Raw genomic sequence first — 22,160 nt, 5'->3', positions numbered from 1 at the left:
TAAATTCCTAGGCCATGTAACAGTTTACCTCTATGTATTTGTTTCTTAGGGCTACGATAATTCTTTTCAATTTTTATCTGTTTTATTTTGTTGCTTTTTTTTGGTGTGTGTGTGTGTGTTTTTTTCTCTTTATAAAATCCAGGATAGAAAAATCTCTGGAGAGAGTAACCAGATTAATAGTTCCTTAGTGTATGGCAGGGGAGGTTGGAGAGATATGGGAATCTAATAACAATGAGTACGAACATTAAGAAAACTTTCTAAAGCTTATTGATGATTATACAATTCTTTTTAATACAATTGAACTATTGAATCATATTATATGTGAATTACATGTCAATAAAGCTATTTACAAAATGACCTAAGCATCTAACACCAGGAAAGTATTGATAGGAACTTCTGTATATTCATTTCATTAAGGGAATATGATACAATTTCAAAAATTTAATTACAGAAATTCTAATTATATAATATGTATATATAAGAGAATTTAGTATTATATGAATAAATACAGATAAAATGCAAACCAACTACCACCAGAACAACAAAACACACCACAGAGGGAATGGTCTATAAGAATGGAAATTTACTGTCACAATTTGGGATGCTAGCTGGAATTCAGGGTGTCAGCAAAGCTGTTTTATCTGAAGACTCTAGAAGATCGTCTCCTACAACACCACAGTTGCCATTTGATAGCACCAGACATTCATTGGCTTATAGATGCATCTTCACATGGCCACTCTCACTTTGTCAATCTTTCTGTGCCTCTTCTCTTCCTTTATAAAGGTAACATTCAGGTTGGATTAAGACCTATTACACAGTATGCTAACTTAACTGATAGCATCTTAAAATATCCCATATCCACATGGGGCCATGTTCACAGGTATGAGAAATTAAGGTATACACTTAGCATTTTAGATGACACAATTCAATTTTTGATATATACCACTCTTACATAAGTTTTTTTCCTAAAATGTGGGAGAATATAAAATGTCTGAGCAAGATAAGAATAACATTCACTAGACTCACCCACTCATTCTGTTGTTCTGAATCCATTCTTGTGTTTTCCCATATGCCTACTTATCCTTACATATTACAATGACAGTATAATGTGTATCACACAAGTTCTTGAGTCAATTCTAGTTAACCTCAAATTTGCTATGTTAGGGTTAGTGACTGATCTTTGGAAGTCGATTTCCAGGACTTTCTTTTGAGAAGTCTCTAGGTGAACTTGAACTTCCAGCTTCTGGTTGCCAGTTGAGCACACGAAGTGTTTGAACCGCCTACAGACTACTGACCCATCACATGGTCACAAGTGCAAGATGCCAGCAGAGTTAAGTTCTCTCTGATTACCCCACCATCCTAGCCATGGATTTCTCTTTCTGAATACTTAAATTAATGCAACAGACTTAGCATAATAATGAAAGTTGGTGTTAGATAATCTGTTGATGAGGTTTATGATGGAAATTGAGAATGAAATATTTTTTCACAGAATGGAGTCAGTCAAAAATTAAAGCATGAACAGGTCCCGCAACTGTCACACAGTAAAACAGCACTGAAAATCGAGATGTTCAAACCATTGCTGTTGCTGTTAGGTGTCTCTGAGTCAGTTCCAACTCACAGTGAGCCCTGGTACAACAGAAGTTCTGTCTGCCCCGCCCCCCTTCCCAAACTGTATTGTGTGCAGCCCGTTGTTGCAACCGCTCTGTCAGTCCATCTGATTGAGGAGCCTTCTCTTTGGGGATGACACGCTACTAAGTATGATGCCATCCTTCGGTAGATGGCACTTCCTGAAAGCATTTTCAACGTCTCGCCACCCTCATCTCTAAGGAATATTCTAGCTATACTTCTTCCAAGACTGATTTATTTGCTCTTCTGGCACTCTATGGAAATATCAATATCCTTACCAATACCAGAGTTTAAATGCATCGATTCTTCTCAGTTCTTTCCTATCTATTGTCCAGCTTTCACATGATTATGAGGTGACTGAAAATGGGTCAGGTGCATCTTAGTCCTCAAAGTGACATCTTTGCTTTTTAACACTTTAAAGATGCTTTTGCAGTAAATATGTGGAATGTGGAATGATTCTTAACCAGATTCTTAACTGCTATTTCCCTGGGTGTTGATTGTGTATCTAAGTAAAATGAAATTGTGGCAATTTAAAACTTTTCTCCATTTATCATAATATTTTTATTGGTCCAGGTGTAATAATTTTTGTTTTTTTTACAATGAAGTGTAATCTATTCTGAAGGTTGTACTTTTCTATTTTCATTAGTAGATGCTTTAAATCTACTATGCTTTAAGCAAGTAAGGTTCTGTTCTTTGCATATTGAAGACTGTTCATCTTTAAAAAATAATTTTATGTTGCCCCTCAGTGACTAAGGGTGATACAGGGGACAGCACCGGAGACACAGTGTGGGAATTGCACCTGACCTGATCCCACCACACCGAGGCAAAGCACTGGGGGAGTGCAGCAGAACAGCAAGGGAATGGAGTGGCAAGGTCCCCAGGGAATGCTGAAAGTGGACTTTGGGGCCAGGGCGTGGTGCCCCAACAGACTGGACTGGAAAACGCTCCTAAGGGCCAGCAAACGATCCCTGAACTAACTACAAGCTTTTCTCTTGTGAACTGTTTTGTTTTGTTCTTTCAGTGGTTTGTTTTTGTTGTTTTGTTGTCTGGTTGTATACTGTTGCTTTGTTTTCCTCTGTCTTGTTTTCGTGCATGTTAGTGTCTCCACAGGTCTGTCTGAATAGGACAGGCTGGATGAACTATCTGGAGGAAAAACAATGGGACAGACAGTTCTGGGGGGATTTGGGGTGGGGGGGTTAGGGGGGTAAGGAAGTGGTGTCAACAAACACAGGGACAAGGGAACAACATGGGACCCAAAATGGTAGAGGGGGGAGTGGCAGGCCTGGTGGGGAATGATCAAGGGTAAGGTTGCGTAGAGAAGAGGTATAGCTGTAGCCCAGGTGGGGACGGAGCATGGTAGTAGGGCAGGAGGAAAGTCAAGGGAGATGGAGGAAGGAGTTGGGAGTCAGGGGGCATTTATGGAGGACTAGACAAAGACATGTACATGCAAATATATATATATATATATATATATATATATATATATATATGGATGGGGAAAAAGATCTATGTGTCTATATTTATAAGTTCAGTATTAAGGTGGCAGAAGGACCTTGGGCCTCTACTCAAGCACTCCCTCAATGCATGAATACTTTCTTTTATTAAATTTTCACTCTATGATGCTCACTCTCCCGACACAACTGCTGAAGCCAAAGTGGGTGAACAAGTAAATGTGGTGAAGAAAGCTGATGGTGCCAGGCTATCAAAAGAGATAGTGACTGGGGTCTTAAAGGTTTGAAGATAAACAAGTGGCCATCTAGCTCAGAAGCAACAAAGCCCCCATGGAGGAACACACCAGTCTGTGTGGCAAAGTGGTCCCGAAGGGATTAGTTATCAGACATCAAAGAACAAAAAATCATATCATTGGCTGCACACCTCCATGATACGATTACTGAAGACAAACAGGTGCATAAGCAAATGTGGAGAAGAAAGCTGATGGTTCCCGGCTATCAAAAGAGACAGTATATGGGGTCTTAAAGGCTTGAAGGTGAACAAGCGGCCATCTAGCTCAGAAGCAATAAAACCCACATGGAAGAAGCATACCAGCCTGTGCGATCACGAGGTGCCAAAGGACCAGGTATAAGGCATCATGCAAAAAAAAAAAAAGAATATATATATGTATGTGTATGTGTATATGTATATATCTATGTATATGTATATATACATAGATATATACATATATACCATATTGAGTGAAGGGGGAAGTGCAGAGTAGAGACCCAAGGCCCAAGTGTCGGCCACTGGAGATCCCCTTATAGAGTGGTTTAGGAGAGGAGATGGGTCAGTCAGGGTGCGCTGTAGTATCGATGAAGAACACAGCTTTCCCCTAGATCCTGGATGCTTCCTCCCCCAAACTACCATGATCCGAATTCTACATTGCAGGACTGGATAGGGCAGAGGTTGTACACTTGTGCATATGGGGGCTGGAGGCACAGGGAATCCAGGGTGGATGATACCTTCAGGACCAAGGGTGTGAGGGGCGATGCTGGGAGAGTGGAGGGTGAGTGGGTTGGAAAGGGGGAACTGATTACAAGGATCCATATGTGACCTCCTCCCTGGGAGATGGACGGCAGAGAAAGGGGGGAAGGGAGACTCCGGATAGGGCAAGATATGACAAAATAACAATCTATAAATTATCAAGGGCTCATGAGGGAGGGGGAGTGGGGAGGGAGGGGGAAAAAAAAGAGGACCTGATGAAAAGGGCTTGGGTGGAGAGCAGATGCTTTGAAAATGATTAGCGCAAAGAATGTATGGATGTGCTTTATACAATTGATGTATGTATAAGTATGAATTGTGATAAGAGCTGTATGAGCCCCTAATAAAATGTTTAAAAAAATAAAATAATTAAAAAAATAATTTAAAAAATATTGGCATATGCCTCATGTATCATACAATTTAATCAATCAACCATATTAAGACAATTTGTGCAATTATCACCACAGTCAATTTCAGAACAGTTGCTTTTTGTATTTATTGCTGTTGCTTTCTCATTTCCTCTTATTCTCCTCTGCCATGTCCGTGTTACTGTATCTATAGATCTACCTATCTTGGATTTCATATCCAGAAAGTCATATAAAGCACAGATAGGAAGCGAACAAACATACCAGCCCCCAATGACATTAACTAGACAAAATATAGGAAAACCTCAATGAAAAAGAAAGCAGACAATATTAAAACCTGAAACAACTTCAGAATGGGTCAAAAGGAGATAAAATGGCAAGATATTGCATTTTCACCTAACTACCTATTCCAGAACTGACTTTACAATGCTCTCTGTTTGATAGCTAGGCTACTTATAACTCTCCACTATGGTCAGAGGGGATTCACAAAAGGTTTAATCCAGGTGGGGATCCTGCAAATGGATTGGGGGCTTTCACTGTCATCCATAGCCTTCTGCAAACCAGGTGTTCGCAATGTAAGTTCTGATACCATTCCTTCCTTCGGATTTCATCATGTAGTCCTTGGAGCACTCAGGCAGGTGTGCTTCTTCCATGTGGGCTCAGCCTTCCTCTAATCTTGATGCTATAGTCTTCCTTATACAGCCTAGCTTCTTGTAGTATTTGCTCAGCATATGAAGATTGTGAAAAGGTGCAACCCAAGTGCACACATTTCCTGGTTTTACTCAATAACCATTTTCTCTGTGTAAATAACCGTGCAGGTGAAATATTCTAATTTTGCATCTATCTATGTTAATTAACCAAATCAAAGTTATCAGAAAGGTTTTAGTAACTGGAAGAGATTAGTAATTAATCAATTTCATGGGAATGTAATAGGTGAAAATTTGGACTAATCTTGGCTAATCCAAATTCTTCCTTACCTCTCTTTACTTGTATACTTTAAAATAAAGTTCTGCTCACTATCCCATCTCTGAACAACCACAGCACATGTGGTCCACAAACTACATTAGAATAGTTATCACCTACTTATTATGCTGAATTTTATATTGCTATTTTATTTGGTTAATGAACTTGGAGAATGTTGCTTCCTCGCCACACAAGAACATTCTAAGGGCACAATCTCTGAGGTCTAGTTTTACTCTTTGCAAATGTAATTTATCCAGTATTTCATTCCTAAAGAAGTGTACAGGAAGAGGCAGACCTTAGCCTCATGACAGTAGAAATAGCAAGGACTTTTCAAGTCCTAGATTCTAAGATCTAGAGCTGCCACGCGGGCGAAATGCACAGGGTTGGTTGAGGGGAGGAATAACATTGAACATGCTGACATTGGGGCTTCTTCCTGGAGAAGAGGAGGCTTGTGTTCAATTTTGTCAAGCAGGTTAACATTTGTCTAACAAGAGGGTTAGGGAAGAGGCAGGGTACTTTAGGCAGAGGGCAAGCACGAACACCCTGAAGAATAATCTGCCCTTCTTGGAAGGCAGAGCACAGTAGAAGACTGGGCCAAATGATATGCTCCCTGATAGCTCAGACATCCATCCCTTGTTGGCATCATTAAAAAAAAAATCATTTTATTAGGGGCTCATACAACTCTTATCACAATCCATATAGACATCAATTATGTAAAGCACATTTGTACATTTGTTGCCCTCATCATTCTCGAAATATTTGCTTTCCACTTAAGCCCCTGGCATCGTCTCCTCATTTCCCCCCCTCCATCCCTGCTCCCACTCCCTCATGAATCCCTGATAATTTATAAATTATTATTTTGTCATGTCTTACACTGTCCGATGTCTCCCTTCACTTACTTTTCTGTTGTCTGTCCCCCAGGGAGGAGGGTATATGTAGATCCTTGTAATTGCTTCCCCCTTTCCACCCTACCCTCCCTCCACCCTCCTGGTATTGCCCTCACCACTAGTCCTGAAGGAATCATCTGTCCTGGATTCCCTGTTTTTCCAGTTCCTATCTGTACCAGTGTACATCCTCTGGTCTAGCCAGATTTGTGAGGTAGAATTGGGATCATGATAGTGGCGGGGAGAGGGGCGGGCAGCGGGCAAGGAAGCATTTAGGAATGAGAGGAAAGTTGTATGTTTCATTGTTTGATACACTGCACTCTGGCGGGCTCGTCTCCTCCTGGCAATCCTTTTGTAAGGAGATGTCCAATTGCTTACAGATGGGGTTTGGTTCTCCACTCCACACTTCCCCTTATTCACAATGATATGATTTTTTATTCTGATGATGCCTGATACCTGATCCCTTCGACACCTCATGATAGCACAGGCTGGTGTGCTTCTTCGATGGGGGTTTTGTTTTTTCTGTGCTAGATGGCTGCTTGTTTACCTTCAAGCCTTTAAGACCCCAGATGCAATATGTTTTGATAGCCGGGCACGATCAGCTTTCTTCACCACATTTGCTTATGCACCCGTTTTTCTTCTGAGATTGTAATGGGAAGGTGAGCACACAGAATATGATTTTTTGTTCTTTGATGTGTTGGCATCAGTTTATCTTTCAGTTTGAACTGTACTAAGGCCCTGTTGGTGTAGTGGTTTATGAGCTACATTGCCAACCACAAGGTCAATAGTCAACCCCTCCAGCCACTCCTCAGAAGAAAAATGAAAGGCAAGGCTTTCTTCTCTGGTAAATATTTGCAGCCTCTAAAACCTGAAGAAGCAGTTCAGTTCTCTCCCCTAAGGTTTCTATGAGTTGGCATTGACTTGGTGGCAAGGAGTTAGTGAATATTCAGGTAGAATCAGGCACTGGATGAGAAACTGGGAATACAGAGAAGACTAACTCGTGGATTCAAGTAGTTCATACAGAGAGGGTAAAATGTACAATGTCAGGATGGGACTGCATTTAGGACAGCAGAGAAATCAGGAAAGGGCCAAGCAGTTTTATCTAAGATTTTAGGCCAGACTTCTTAGAGCAGGTATCCCCTATTGGAGTCTGAAATATTGATTAAAGTTAACCGGAGGGATAGTACCTAAAAAGAAAGGTAAGCATGGGTTTATTTGTGCCACTTATTAATCTGTAATGAAAGGTTCCACATAAATTTCAAGGTGTCTGTCTTGAATGTTTGCTAGACTGTTTAGTACAGGTTAGTAAGTAAGCATAAGTAAACCCGTGCTTGCCTTGTTTAATGAGGACTTCACCCCTGTCAAGGAGTGCCATTTGAAAAGACTTTCATTCTGTAGGAAGGTGCTATAGGGTTGAGAGGGGAACAGATGTCAGCCATACCTAGAAGCAGAACCGTTACTGTGTTAAAAATGTGTAATTGTACACTACAGATTTGAAAGAAAACACAATCAATCACATGCTTACTTTGCTTATTCAGTAATCTGATATTGTCAGAGGGACAGGACCCAGGACTACTAGGACCCCAGGAATGTTGCCACACTTGATTTTGTTCAAATCTGACAATATGATGATTTACAAATGTCTAAGTCTCTCTTCCTCTTTCTCTCTCCACACATACTGATCTACATATTTATGCCTGATGGCGCTCTGTTCTGGTCTGGAGATGCAGATTAATTAAAGTCTGGGGATTTCACAGAACCAGGACACTCCCTTGAGATTCAGTGTCTCCAACTTTGTCACTACCCTGTACTTAGTCCCTATTCTTTATTGGAAGCATGCATCACAGAACAGTCAAGGTGGAAATGTCTTCACTTTTAGCAGTCCCTGGCCGTCATTCTGGGTGGTCTTTTCAATTAAGCCACATACTCACTGCTTGGAGGACCCCAGCAACATCTAGAGGAGAAGAGTGAGATCACCAGTCCGAGATACAATCCTGGAAAGACTCACACATGTAGCTAACAACTCAATTTACTGGCGAGATAATGGTCTGTATCATGTACAAGTACACCTATCTCATTCTGGGTGGAGTCACTCTTGGGTAAGGGGCAGTTGGTATATTAAGGTAGTAGCTGTTCAAAACAGAATGAGTCACACCTGCGGGTTTGAGAAACCAGAAGTCAGATGTTTTAGGCTCCTTTGTCTTGCTCTTAGAATATTCACTCTCTGACCACGGAAAGCTGAAGTTGTGCTTTGAGGCAGGTGGTTTTGGCTCACTCACATGAAGCTCTTTGTTGGAGTTCTGGATTAAGGAAACCCTGAGCTCTGCTGGTCAGATGGCATGGAGCCATGCTTAAGAGAGCAGCTGTTTAGGCAGGAGAGGTGAGAAGAAACGGGGTGTCAAGAAAGTAGCACTATAATTTTATTTCTTTGTTTCTAGAAGAAAAATGAAAAAAAAATTGAAGCACCCCATGTCGGGGCCCAGGCACAGACCCTTTGGCACAGAGGAGGTCACCATCTCCACTTGAGTTTTGGCCATGGCTAACCTCTGACGAGTGACTGCATAAGCAGTGTCATGAACGGTGATGGCCATTTTTGAATATCCTAAACACCGGGTCAAAGTTAATAGGGCATCTATGTGTACCTCCCTTGTGTTAGCAATGAACAGCGACGGGATTGATGATCAATAACTGTTTAAACGTATCCAGTGCTCACCAGTTTTCAGGCACTCTGTTAACTGTTTCCTGTGCATTTCCCATGTCGTCCTTGAAACAGACCAACTAACCAGGTGTTTTGTAGTGTGATAGAATGTATGCACTCCTGAGCCTGATGGAATGGATTCAAATCCTGCCTCTCTGCTTGGGAGCTTTGTGTCTTTAGTTAAGTGCCTTAAACTGTTTAAGTTTAATGTTCTCATATGTGATCATTTGTGATGAATAAAGAAGTACTTAAGTGTTAAATGTTCCAAAGCCAAACCCGACACTAAAGAGAGGTTCAATTTTCTTAACCTGGATTACTTATTTTCCCTCAAGTTTTATGATGGCAGCCTTATTGAGAGATATTTCCACACCTATACCATACAATTTAAGCACTCAGTGGCTTTCAGTATATTCACAGAATTGTACAACCCTCGCCACATCAGCAAAGTTAGCAGGGTTTCATCACCTCCAAGAGGAACTCCATACACTTGCATAACAATCACTTCCTATTTTTGCTCAATTTATTCTATTTCCAACCCATGGCAGTCACTATTCTGCTTTCTACCTAAGTTTGTAATTTGTGGACATTTCATAGAAATAGAATTATAAAGTATGAGGTCTTTTGTGATTATCTTTCATGAAGTAATATTTTCACGAAGTAATATTTTCAAGGTTCATACATACTGTATGAACAGTTTTGTTTTATTTGTTTCTCAGACAGGGAAGTGAGGCTTAGAACGATCAGTAACTTCATTACGCTATGTTTGGTTAGTGAATACAGCTCTCACCAATGGCATGGCCCTCTCTCACTCATTCCCAGGCATCAGTCACAGAGGTCTTTGATCAGGGTCGTTGTCCTAGTTCCTTTGCCTGCCTCGGTGCTGTTCCAGACCACGAGAAAACCAGTTTATGTCCTCCTTCATGTGATAGCATGGATGGTTCCTAAAATAAGTCTTGCCTGGTTTCCTTAACTAAAGTAAGGGCATTTCTGCATCAGAAACCTTCAGTTATTTCCATCATAATAGCTACCTCAACGGTGATCATTTATTTGTTGTATGACTTGCTTATTATCTATTATCTGCTAGAATATAATCACTCAGGGTGGTGAATAGAGTTCTCTTCTTCATTGTGGTTCCCTTAGACACACTCAAATGGCAGGATCTATTTACCTGGACACACCTAGCAAATACTTAAGTGCACAGGAATAGGATAAGCCAGAGCCATACTAAATCATGCACGGTGACACCCATATTCTCCCTTGATGCCTCTTTCTCTGTGCAACACCAGAACGTGTAAGTCCTGGTCAGTGATTTCTAAGGGAAGCACACGTTCAGGCTTAGGTTAGGACCAGGGAGTAGCAGAACTCAAAGAGCCCCAATAAGACAGTGAGAGAGAAAAATATTTGGCCAGAAAACGAACATATTGGGGACGGGATGAAAAAATATGCTCCATATACAAAAAGAAGGCTCAGATATAAGTAAAGTTTCAATGAATTTAGTTCAATAAATTTATATTTTTGCTTAACAATACAAAAACCCAAGATACTCTTTTACCATGCCATGTAGATTCTTGTGAGTAAGGAAAAACTACTCCCTGATATTTGTTTACCATAGCTATATTTCCAAATCTTACTATATTTTTATGTAAACAATGCACGGGTTATGTGTTTTTGCAAACCCTACAAACCCCTTATACGTTAGTTTTTGATTTAAGCTATGTGTTATATGTGAAAATTCAGCAGTTCATGAGATGCAACACACTCATTTATAAATATGATCTTGCTACTATTCCTGTAATCTGGCTGCTATTACATCATCTACCTGCCTAAAGTAGACCAACTGTATTGCAGTGAGTAATCCAGAATTGCTGACATGGTCAGAAGTTGTGAAATTTATAGACTTCTCATCAACATCTTGTTGCCTTAGTCAGTGTCTACACGCTATCTTTTGTTGGGAGATGAGAAGTGGGGTCCCAGCAATGGTGGAATGCTTCAAAACACCCCCAATTTCAATGTCTGCATTGTAAATGTGGTGCCATAAAATGATCTATTGTAAACCCTCAATAATGATTAAATATATAAACAAATTAGTGAACATAGTGGTTGTCAGAGATGTAGCGGAGAGAGTCATGAAGAGCCGTTGCTTATTGAGTGTAGGTGTTCCTTGTGGAATGTTGGGATTATTTTGGAATTCTATAGAGGTGGTGGTTTTATAACACCATCAAAGTACTAACTGTCACATTTTAAATGGCTAACTTCTTGTTGTGTCAGTTTCACTTTCATTTAACATAAAAACCCACATCAGAACTTCCTTTCATTCTAGACCATTTGCTTCATTTAAGGCTCCTTACTGCTAACTAGAGCACAAGGAGAACTAGTAAGTGAGGTATTTGTACCATCTTATAAAATTCAGTTTACTTTCATCCTCTCTTCCAGTTTAAAATCAGATAAATCAGATCCCAGAGATGGGGGAGGGAAATGGAACTGCACCTGTAGGCTTCCTTCTCCTGGGCCTCTTCACTGACTCAAAGTATCCTGAGCTTCTCATCTGCATCATCCTTCTAACTTATGTTACTGCCGTTGCTGGAAATTCTATCTTGATCTTCCTCATCTGGTTGGATTCCCACCTCCACACTCCCATGTACATCCTTCTCAGTCAGCTTGCACTCATGGACTTGACCTTGACTTCCTCTACTGTCACCAAGATGGCCTCCAACTTCTTCTCCGGAAAAAGAAACATCTCAAAAATTGGCTGTGGGATCCAGATGTTCTTTTACTTGACTGTGGGAATAGCTGAGTGTGTCTTCCTGACTCTCATGGCCTATGATCGCTATGTGGCCATTTGTCATCCTCTGAGATACCCAGTCCTCATGAGCCCCAGCATCTGCCTGACAATTGTCACCGTATCTTGGGTTGGGAGTGCTTTTACTTCCTTATCCCATACTATCTACATAATGCATTTCCCCACCTGTGGATCCGGGGAGATTCACCACTTCTTCTGTGAAGTAATGGCTTTCCTGAAGCTTTCCTGTGAGGATGCATCAACATATGAAAAAGTGGTGCTAGTCACAGGCACAATATTGATCCTCCTCCCATTTGGCCTCATTCTGGCTTCTTATGTCTTCATCTTCCTCACTGTTCTCCGCATGAACTCCCCCAAAGGGAAGAACAAGGCCCTGTTCACCTGCTCCTCCCATCTGACTGTGGTGAGTCTCTACTTTGGACCAGCCATGATTATCTATATGACCCCAGGCTCCTCTCTCTCCCCAGAACTAGATCAGCAGCTCTTTGTATTTGACACCATAATCACTCCCCTCCTGAACCCTTTGATCTATAGCCTTCGAAACAAAGAGGTAACGAGGGCTCTAAAGACCGTTCTGGGGATATCACTCATATCAAACTAATAACGGAGCAATTTACAACAGACAAATGCAAATGCCCCTGTACTAAAAATGACTTATATGTAATAAGAACCTTCTGTTTTGCTATGGCCACCCACCGAATTAGCTGCTGAAAAGTCTGTGTTATTTTAAAAAATATTTTCTTGATTTTATGTCTCTATTTGAAAGTTACCAACTTAATTTACATGCCACTACAACTACAGAGGAGAGAAAAATTCCAGGTATTATTCCTAGAGGGAGGAGGTGAGAGGAAGGAAAATTCTTCCATAGTGTGATGAATATTGGTTGGGTCAGAGGGACAATAATCTTGATACGGACACTAATGAGCTGGTTGAATTTATTTGAAAACAATGCACACTGTCACAGAATCTAACATTATATCTATATTATTAAACTTCACCCAAATTTACCATATGTAACTATATATATATTTTTTACATTTGCTGATGCTATCTTTCTAATAAAATGTCATGTTTTTGAGGATAGGGATTTGGTCTTTTTCGTTGTTCTTTACACTACGGAGCAGAGAGTGAATACTATTACTACTACTACTACTACTACCACTAATGGCAGACTGTACACTAAGTATGTACTCCTTTGTTTCTGATGTCTCTTACCAAATTACTCAATCTAATTATTCAGTCTACTTCTGGCCAGGTAATATCAATGACTTTTCTGTCATCCTAAGAGCCAATTTTCATGACCTTGGTTAGCATAGCTCAGAGGGTCACGGATGAAGAACATGGTACTGTGACCCTACCTGGGATATGTACATTTTGAATGGCAGGATCATTTCAGAATTAGAGGAAAATATTTATTTTTCTCACTTTAATTGTGTAGGTCTATTGTGTTTTTTTCCATTAAACCAAAATATCAAATGTAATTTTTAAAAAAGAAAGTTTTTAGTTCACTTAAAATTTTTTTTTCTGCAATATATCAATTAATGTTATTGAAAGAAAAGTGATATACGGTATTTGAGAATTCCTAAAAATTATGAAGAATGTTAAAATAGAGAAATAAATGGATAGTACAAATGGTAAAAATACATGTTACATAATTTTAGAAAAATATGTTATATTTGTTCCCTTGTACTCATTGTTATTCATGAAATTATTTTTTTATTGTGGCAAAGATTTGCACAACAATTCAACAATTTTTACGTGTATAAATCAGTGCCATCTCTTCGTGTTGCACAACCATTATTGATATTCTTTTCCAAATTCTTCCACCACTGTTAATATAAACTCAATGCCCCCTAAGTAAAAACATTTTTCCTCTTTCAGCCATGGTAACCATAGTTCAGGTGTTTTGTTTGTTTTAAAAATAGTTTTCTTGATATAATATTCACATGTAATACACTTCTGTGGTTAAATTGTTTAAAAAAAAGAGTTGTATATACATCATTACAATCAGTTCTAATGTTAACTCCCCACTCCCACATTCATTGTTTGCTCCCCAATTTCCTTCCTCCTCTCTGTTCCTGATAAAACATTGTAGCAGTTATTGTCTCTCTGCATCACTCATTCTGAACTTCACAAAGTGGGAGATCTAACAGAACTAATAAAAAACAAAATTAAATGGATACACAAAGAAAATAGTAATATAAAGATAAAAATAAAGAGTACGTAAGAAAAGACTACCAACAATATTTAAAAGGCCAGAAATTTCTGTCATGGACCAAGTGAGAAATAGTTGAGTCTAGAGAAATTCAGGTAGGGTCAAGAGGGAGGTCAACTGACCAAATAACATATTGTATCATAATATTATACGATAATATTATACCACCATAATCAAGTTTACTATAATCTTTGTCTGAGAGTAAGGCTCTGTGAGTCCTTCGCCTGTGGCTGGAAGGGATCTGTCAGAGACTTAATTGGACCACATACTCTGCAGATGGATTTTGGGCTCCCGCTCTTCTTCACAGCCTTCTACAAATTGGGTGTTCACAATTTTAACTCTGACACTTTTCCCTTCATCATATTTGGATTTTATTATCATCATCTTCGGATCACATAAACTGGTGTGCTTCTTCCATGTAGACTTAATTGAAGCATCCCTTAGAGGGTGGCTTTATGACTGCAAGCCATTAAGATTTCAGACATTATTCCAGTAGATAGTCTGGCGCCATCTGCGTTCTTTACAATACTTTGCTGTAGCACCACTGTCTAAAGGTGAGTATCGAGGAGGGCCATGTTAGAAGAACTAACTCTTTTCGGATTGGGGCTAGAATTACATGGGAGCCCAGTAATCTATCTGCATGTCCATGGGTTGTGAGCTACTCTGATTTACTTTTGGAGTCATATATGACAAAAACAAAAGTCACCACCAAAAACAAAAACAAGCAAACATCCCCCCCTTGGCCAAAAAAACAAACAAAAGAAACAAAAAAGAAAAGCATCATCAATATACCCTGTGGTATAACACAACTGGGTTGATAACCAGTGGTGTAGAAATTAAAGTACTGTTACTCTGAGGAGTTTATACGAGTACAGTCAATCTGGGAGCAGCAGTCCACGAGTTGCTGCTTTGTACAGATTTTGTACAGATGGAGCTCTGTCCACATTGCTCGGGGAAAGTTTCCTGTATCATTTCTTACAAGGACAGATCCTTGCCTCTCAGGTTTAAGCCTGTCATGTTCATGCAGGGAGAGCATTACAGTATAAATGTTGTTTCTGGATTCCCTTTCATTGGACACCCACTGAGTCAGGGCCCACCCAAGGTCCCATGATTGCCATCCACAGCTTTTTGGTGGTCATCCTTTACCGCATCTCCCATGAGAGGTTTTCAGTCCTAAATTCAGGGCTACAGGTAGTTTTGAGGTAGGGCCCAATTGGTTCTCTCAGGCTTCCTTGTCGTCATTGCGGGGCGGCCCTTGGGGGGGAGTCATAGTCCCTGAAAGGCCAGAGGAGTTTAAGAATCTTGAATGGACCAATTAACCTGTAGAGCAGCGGTTCTCAACCTGTGAGTCGCAAGCTCTTTGAGGGTCGAATGACCTTTTCACAGGGGTTGCCTAAGACCATCGGAAATATGAGACACTGCTCTTCTATGCGTCTCCAGGCGGGACATGCAGATACTCCCACACATGATACTCCCTGCGTGAAGACTGTTATGCATGCCGCACCATGCTTCAAGCCAAAATTTCATTAATTTGTAATTAGAAATAAATATTCCACAATATATAATTGTATATTGTTTTTTGATTAATCACTATGCTTTAATTATGTTCCATTTGTAACATCCTGCATGTCAGTTATTTACATGACAATTCATAACAGTAGCAAAATGACAGGTATGAAATAGCAATGAAAATCATTTTATATTTGGGGTCACCCCATCATGAGGAACTGTATTAAAGGTCTGCGGCATTGGGAAGGTTGAGACCCACTGCTAGTGTAGCATCTAATTTCAGATTTTCCTGCTGGAGACAATCATGAGTTCTTTGGAATTCTAGCTTTCTGACTGATAAATAAGAGAGCCTATCAATTCCTGTTCTAACAAGGTTGGATAGAGACTTCAACTTGTGCATAGTTAAACACGAACACAAACAAAGCTTTTCCTTGGCAACAAGTTGAGGGGTGATTCATTGCATTATTCACACTCAGTAAAGAAGTATAGAGTTATGAGCTCACATGTCACCGATTAATACAATTAAGGCTGGTAATCTTCAATTGGCTGCTAAATGGCTCTTGTATTAAGTAGGTAAGTGGATTCATATGGGTTCTTTTAACAACTTCCCATTGGAAAACCTAGCATGCAGCTGTCTGAGGGATTGAGACAGGCAAATCTGATATTACAAATATTCAGCCTCCAGGAGTATAGTGCAGAGGGAAGGACGACCACACAACACTAAGCCTTTACGAGGCATGTTTCCCTTGGTTCTAGTGCGTGTTCAAACTGCAACGCCGAGGTGCTGTTGCTGACTATCCCACAGCACTATTGTGGCAGTGCGCATTGATCACCCACACTTTTTGGGTCATTTCTACTCTATTTTCAGTAGGGGAAGATCTCAGACTTACCACATGCCATTGGCCCAAACTAGAAATAAAGCATTCATGGAACACAGGACAATTACACTTGTTCTTCAGCCATTTTTAAAGGAAACTTGCCCAAACTGACTGCATTTAGCATCTCATTCAGTCCTAGACAGAGGTTTGAAAAGTCTTCACAACTGGGCAGCACCAGGCTCAGAGACCATGTTTTGTATGTGGAAATTTAACACATTTGGTTCATTTACCAAGAAACCACTATTATTTCTGTGCCTGGCTTTTAGCAACTAATCACAAATATCTTCAGAAGACAAAAGTTCATTAAAACAAGTATTTCAGAGAACACAGAGCACTAATCTTTGCTAAAATGATAGGGAGAAAGTTAAAGAAAATTTATGTTAGTTAAGATAAAGTCACAAAAAAGCAAAGCATTTGCCAAAAATGAATATACAAGTGACCCAATTTTCTTTGCATTCTTGACGGCATTTGGTGTTCTCATTACTTTTTGTTACTCATTCTGAAAGATGTGTGGTGGCATCTCATTGTAGTTTCAATTGATATTTCCCTGAGGACTAATGATGTTACACATCTTTTCATGTGCTTGTCATCTCTATTATTTGTTGGTAAAATATATTTTTTCTTTCTTTCTTTTTTTAAATATATATTTTCAATATTCTAATTGGACTGTTTGATGTTCTGTTAAAATTTGGGAGTTTATACTTTTAAGCAGTTTTCAAAACCCCAATCTAACTTAAAATTTTTTTTTATTAGGGAATCATACAATTCTTATCACAATCCATACATACATCAATTGTGTAAAGCACATTTGCCATCATCATTCTCAAAAGATTTGCTCTCCACCTAAACCCCTGACATCAGGTCCTCATTTCCACACACCCCCTCTCAGGAACCCTTGATAATTTATAAATTTTTATTTTGTCATATCTTGCACTGTCTGATGTCTCTCTTCACCCACTTTTCTGTTGTCTATCCCCCAGGGAGGAGGTTGTATGTAGATCCTTGTAATCAGTTCCCCCTTTCCAACCCACCCTCCCAGTATCGCCACTCACACCACTGGTCCTGAAGGGATCATCAACCCTGGATTCCCTGTGTTTCCATTTCCTATCTGTACCAGTGTATATCCTCTGGTCTAGCCAGATTTGTAAGGTAGAACTGGGATCATGATAGTGGGGAGGGGGGAAGCATTAAAGAACTAGAGGAAAGTTGTATGTTTCATCATTGCTACCTGAGTGGCTTGTCTCCTCCCCACAACCCTTCTGTACGGGGATGTCCAATTGCCTACAGATGGGCTTTGGGTCCCCACTCCACACACCCTCATTCACAGTGATATGATTTTTTTGTTCTTTGATGCCTGCTACCTGATCCCTCCAACACCACGTGATCACACAGGCTGGTGTGCTGCTTCCATGTGGGCTTTGTTGCTTCCAAGATAGATGGCTGATTGTTTACCTTCAAGCCCTTAAGACCCCAGATGCTATATCTTTTGATAGCCAGGCACCATCAGCTTTCTTCACCACATTTGCTTATGCACCCGCTTTGTCTTCAGCGATCATCGTGTTGAGAAGGTGAGCATCATGGAATGTCAATTTAATAGAACAAAGTGTTCTTGCATTGATGGAGTATTTGAGTGGAGGCTCCATGTCCATCTGCTACCTTAATACTAAACCTATAAATATATGCACATAGATCTTACTTCCCCATCACCATATATCAATATATTTATATATGTACATACCTGCATTTAGACCTCTGTAAATGTTCTTTGTCTCTGAGTTCTTTCCTCTATTTCCTGTTCCTTTCCTCTTATCCCACTATCATGCTCAGCCTTCATTTGGGTTTCAATAATTCCTCTAGGATACCTTACCCTTGATCAAACCTTACCAGGCCTCTTACACCCTCCTCACCACAGAATTTGGACCACTTGTTGTTCCCTTGTCCCTGGGTTAGCTAACACCACTTCCTTTCTCCCATCTCCCCTCTCCGTTGTTCTCCACAGAACCATCAGTCTCATTGTTTTCTCCCCCAGATGGTTTATCCAGCCTATCTTATTTAGATAGACCTATAGAGATAATAATATGCACAAAACAGGACAGAGCAAAACAAAGCAAGAAAAGAAAACAACAACCAAAAACAATGACAAAAATAAACAGAAAAACCTGTAAATAGTTCAAGGTCTGTGTTCTCAGGTCAAGTCTGATGCGGTGCCACGCCCTGGCCCCAAAGTCTATTTTTGATATTCCCTTGGGACTGTCTTGCTCTGCTCTCCTTGCTGTTCTGTTCCACGCCCTTAGTGTTTTGCCTTGGTGAGGTGGTGTCAGATTGGGCGCACTTCCTACACTGTGTCTCCAGTGTTGTCCCCTGTAGGCCTATGGGTCAGTGAGGGATGTCGTGTCTCATAGCGGGGCCGGCCATATGGTTCTCTCTGTGCATTGGCTGCTCTGAGCAGGAATATCATCCTAAAGGCTTGGTGGGCCAGGATGTGTTCCACTCCCTCTTCCTCCCGCTTCATTTGCACCTGTGTGCTCTGATCAGACATGTCCCTCTCCCTGAGCTGCAGCTTCAGTGCTGTCCTCTAAAATAAATTCTTCTGGGGGGAGGGGCAGCTGTCCACGTAGTTGGGGTTAGGTCTGACCCCTAAGACCTCTCCAGTGGTTCCCTACTCCATGCCAGCGTGTTGCATTCACATCTTAGAGCACCGGGTTGAAGTCTGGTCCCTTTTCCCCTGTGGCGATATAAAACAATACCCTCCCTTGGGTGGGTTAGTGCCCTGTTCCCCCGCTAACCATTTCTTCTCCTCCCCATCCTTTTTAGTTGGCTACCATATGTACCCCTGGATTTGGTCTGACTCCTGCCATACTACCTGGTCCTCACCCCAGGAATGTTTGCATACAGTAACTTTTTCCCTATGCCCCTTTTGCATTTTTTTAAGTTTCCCTGAGCGGACTCAAATTGTACTTGTCCTTTTGTGCTTGGCTTACTTCACTTGGCATGATTTCCTCCAGTTCTTCTCATGTGGTGATATGCTTTGTACGTCCATCACTGCTTTTTAGCGATGTGTAGTCCTCCATTGTATGTATGTACTACAGCATTATGTTTCAATTATAGTTTTCCACAATTTTTTGAAATCCCTTTGTAATATGGTGCGTAGAATATGTATATTAAATACATTCACTAAGTGATTTTTATTAACTAACATGTGAAAACTATGATTGAATTAATTTTAATTCATTAATGAATTTTAAATGAATACATTCAGTATCTTTGTGCAAAAAACCCTGACTGCCTCATAAACGTTGATATCACTTTTTATTACAAAGAACCCCAAACCCACTGCCATAGAATTGACTCCAAATAATTACAAACCCACTGCTACTGAGTTGATTCCAATTAATACTAACCCTCTGTAGGGATTCTGAGATTGTAAATCTCTCTCTCTCTCTCTCTTTTTAAACAAGAAGTTTACTTAAACAATGAGACACTTGACTTATAGGGAAAACTATCTAGGCTTCATTTCTTTGAGAGTAATTTACTCCTATTAAAGACAGCTCTGTACAAGAAAGTTAAAAACTTGTCCTTCATTTTACAACGATAAATGAAGAACATTAAAAATCTCAAATCAGACAAGGCATGTATAGATTTTTAAATTTTTATTGTTGTTGTTAAACAGCGAGAGCGAAATAACGCACTGGACTGAAAAGAGAAGAGGTGAACAAGCTTACCGCTAACGGCGAAGGGTTTTCACAACACCCAGTATCCCTCCATCTCCACGCGATGCGATCAAACTATGCCATTAGCCATTTAGTAAAACATCAAAACAGAGGAAAAATACAGTATGCCTGCGCACATGCACCAGTTACTGTATGTGCAGTAAAGGAATGGCGAGTGGAAATGAAAGAAGTAGTCATGATGTGGTGGAATCTAATTGTGGTTTTCTGTTGAGACTGGATTCTTGGTCGGTAGGAAGAGAGCTCTGGAGGTAGAGAGCAGGCTCCCTTTTAGAAGACACCTCTTGTCTGCCACTAGAACACATCAATTGTATCATCATCCTCCATTTCCAACTGTGCAGGTGTGACTGGTTTCATTGATTGGTTGTCCATCAAATCAGACTCTGATCTGCCTCATTGACAAACCCTGTGATTCATAATAGGCTTTCATTAGTTTACTAAGTGATGTATGCCTCTTAATCTTAAATTGCACACCAGAACCATCCTACCCTGCCACCTTCAAATTAATAAGATCATTTTTCTCATTCTTGACTCCTTTCTTGGGTTTCTTTTGAGCCATGGCGAGCGCTGGAGTCTGGTTCTGGATTCTAAAATTTTTTTATGTGGCTTAATATTATTTTTTGATGAAGGGTTTTTATTTCTTGTTTGTGTCTGAATTGAATTAACTCTCTAACTCCATTTTCAAAAGCTTCTTCTGTTTTAATTTGGGTCTCCAATATAGTTTCATCATTGGCAAACTGTCCAAGATATAATTTAATAAATATTTAAAATATACTTAAATGCAAAGTTAGTACTTGGGAATGTATTACAGATGTACAAGTATGTTTTTTGTTGTGTAACAAACACGCAAAAACTCACTGTCATTGAGTCTATTCAGACCCAGGTGCCCAATGGGGAGTATATTGAAGATGACTATACAACTTAGGTTTGAAAATAAACCCTGCGATTTTATTATTGTTGGAGTATGTCGAGTCACCTAAAACTTGTTAAAATCCATGTGCTTAGACTTCTTTCCCATAGATTCTGAGTCCTGGGGTCTCGGGGGAGGGCAGTTATAGTAACCTTATAGGACAGAACAGAACTGTCTTTTTGTTTTCTGAGGCTATAAATCTTTACAGGAGCAGAAAGCCTCCACTTTCTTGTGCTGAATGACTGACAGATTTGAATTGCTGATCTTGTGGTCATTAGCAGGCCACTAAATCACCAGGTATCTTTGCAATAAACAAGAAGATACATGAAATTATCATAGGTTAATTTTGTAGTTTGTCTAAACCTGAGAAAACTGAGTCAGAGGTGGATTTTATGCTAACTTAGATGTTATTCTGCTCCTGAGAGTCTTGAATTGCATATTTAGAGACTGAGGACAAGAGAGTTTTTTTTCCCTTTTAAATGAAGTAATATGAATAGAATTAAAGTAATTTGAGACCCACAAACATTTATTTAAAGGTTAAGAAGTCTAAAAGAATATATGGAACATTAAAGCTGATAAGGATTGAGTTTTGTTTCCCAGGAAGATTACGAGTTACATGTGGAGAAAAAAAACAAGTACCTGAAGTAGAAAAAGTGACATGTAAGAAGGTAGACGGAAACTTCGCTGAAAGCAACCAGGACATAACCAATAAACTGAAGTAAGAGCATGGAGAGATCATCAAGGAGATAGCATTTCAATAGATGGGTGTGTGCGGCAGATGTTATCCAGGTTGAAAGCAAGCAATCAATGCCAACAACCAAAAGCAATTGATAAAATTAGCTGAAATAGTTTAAAAAGCCAGTGTGGCTATAGTATAGAGTAAATCAAAGGTGACTATAGAATTCAGGGTTGAAAGGAACATTGGGATCATAAATTCATATACCTTGACCCATTTCCCAAAGAGTCTAAGTCATAAGATTTAGGGGGATGTTCAGGAAACTAGACATTTATGTTGTGATGGGTAAATTTGGGTAATACTGTTAAACAGGAGCTTCTTCAAAGGTATCAGGAATATATTTATTTTCCACTGCCCACTTTCCCCCCCAAAA

At 39.9% G+C, this 22,160-nt stretch overlaps 1 protein-coding gene across 1 annotated transcript; it reads left to right on the top strand.

The window, feature by feature from the left end:
• The first annotated feature begins 11,473 nt into the window (after window positions 1-11,473).
• On the top strand, window positions 11,474-12,412 carry LOC142440325 (olfactory receptor 2AG2-like). Its single transcript, XM_075542793.1, has one exon. The coding sequence runs from the start codon at window positions 11,474-11,476 to the stop codon at window positions 12,410-12,412; it is 939 nt and encodes a 312-aa protein (XP_075398908.1).
• The last annotated feature ends 9,748 nt before the right edge of the window (window positions 12,413-22,160 follow it).

This window comes from Tenrec ecaudatus, chromosome 2 (assembly GCF_050624435.1).
Source record: "Tenrec ecaudatus isolate mTenEca1 chromosome 2, mTenEca1.hap1, whole genome shotgun sequence".
Lineage (NCBI taxonomy): Eukaryota > Metazoa > Chordata > Mammalia > Afrosoricida > Tenrecidae > Tenrec > Tenrec ecaudatus.
This window is presented reverse-complemented; position numbering and strand designations above follow the sequence as displayed.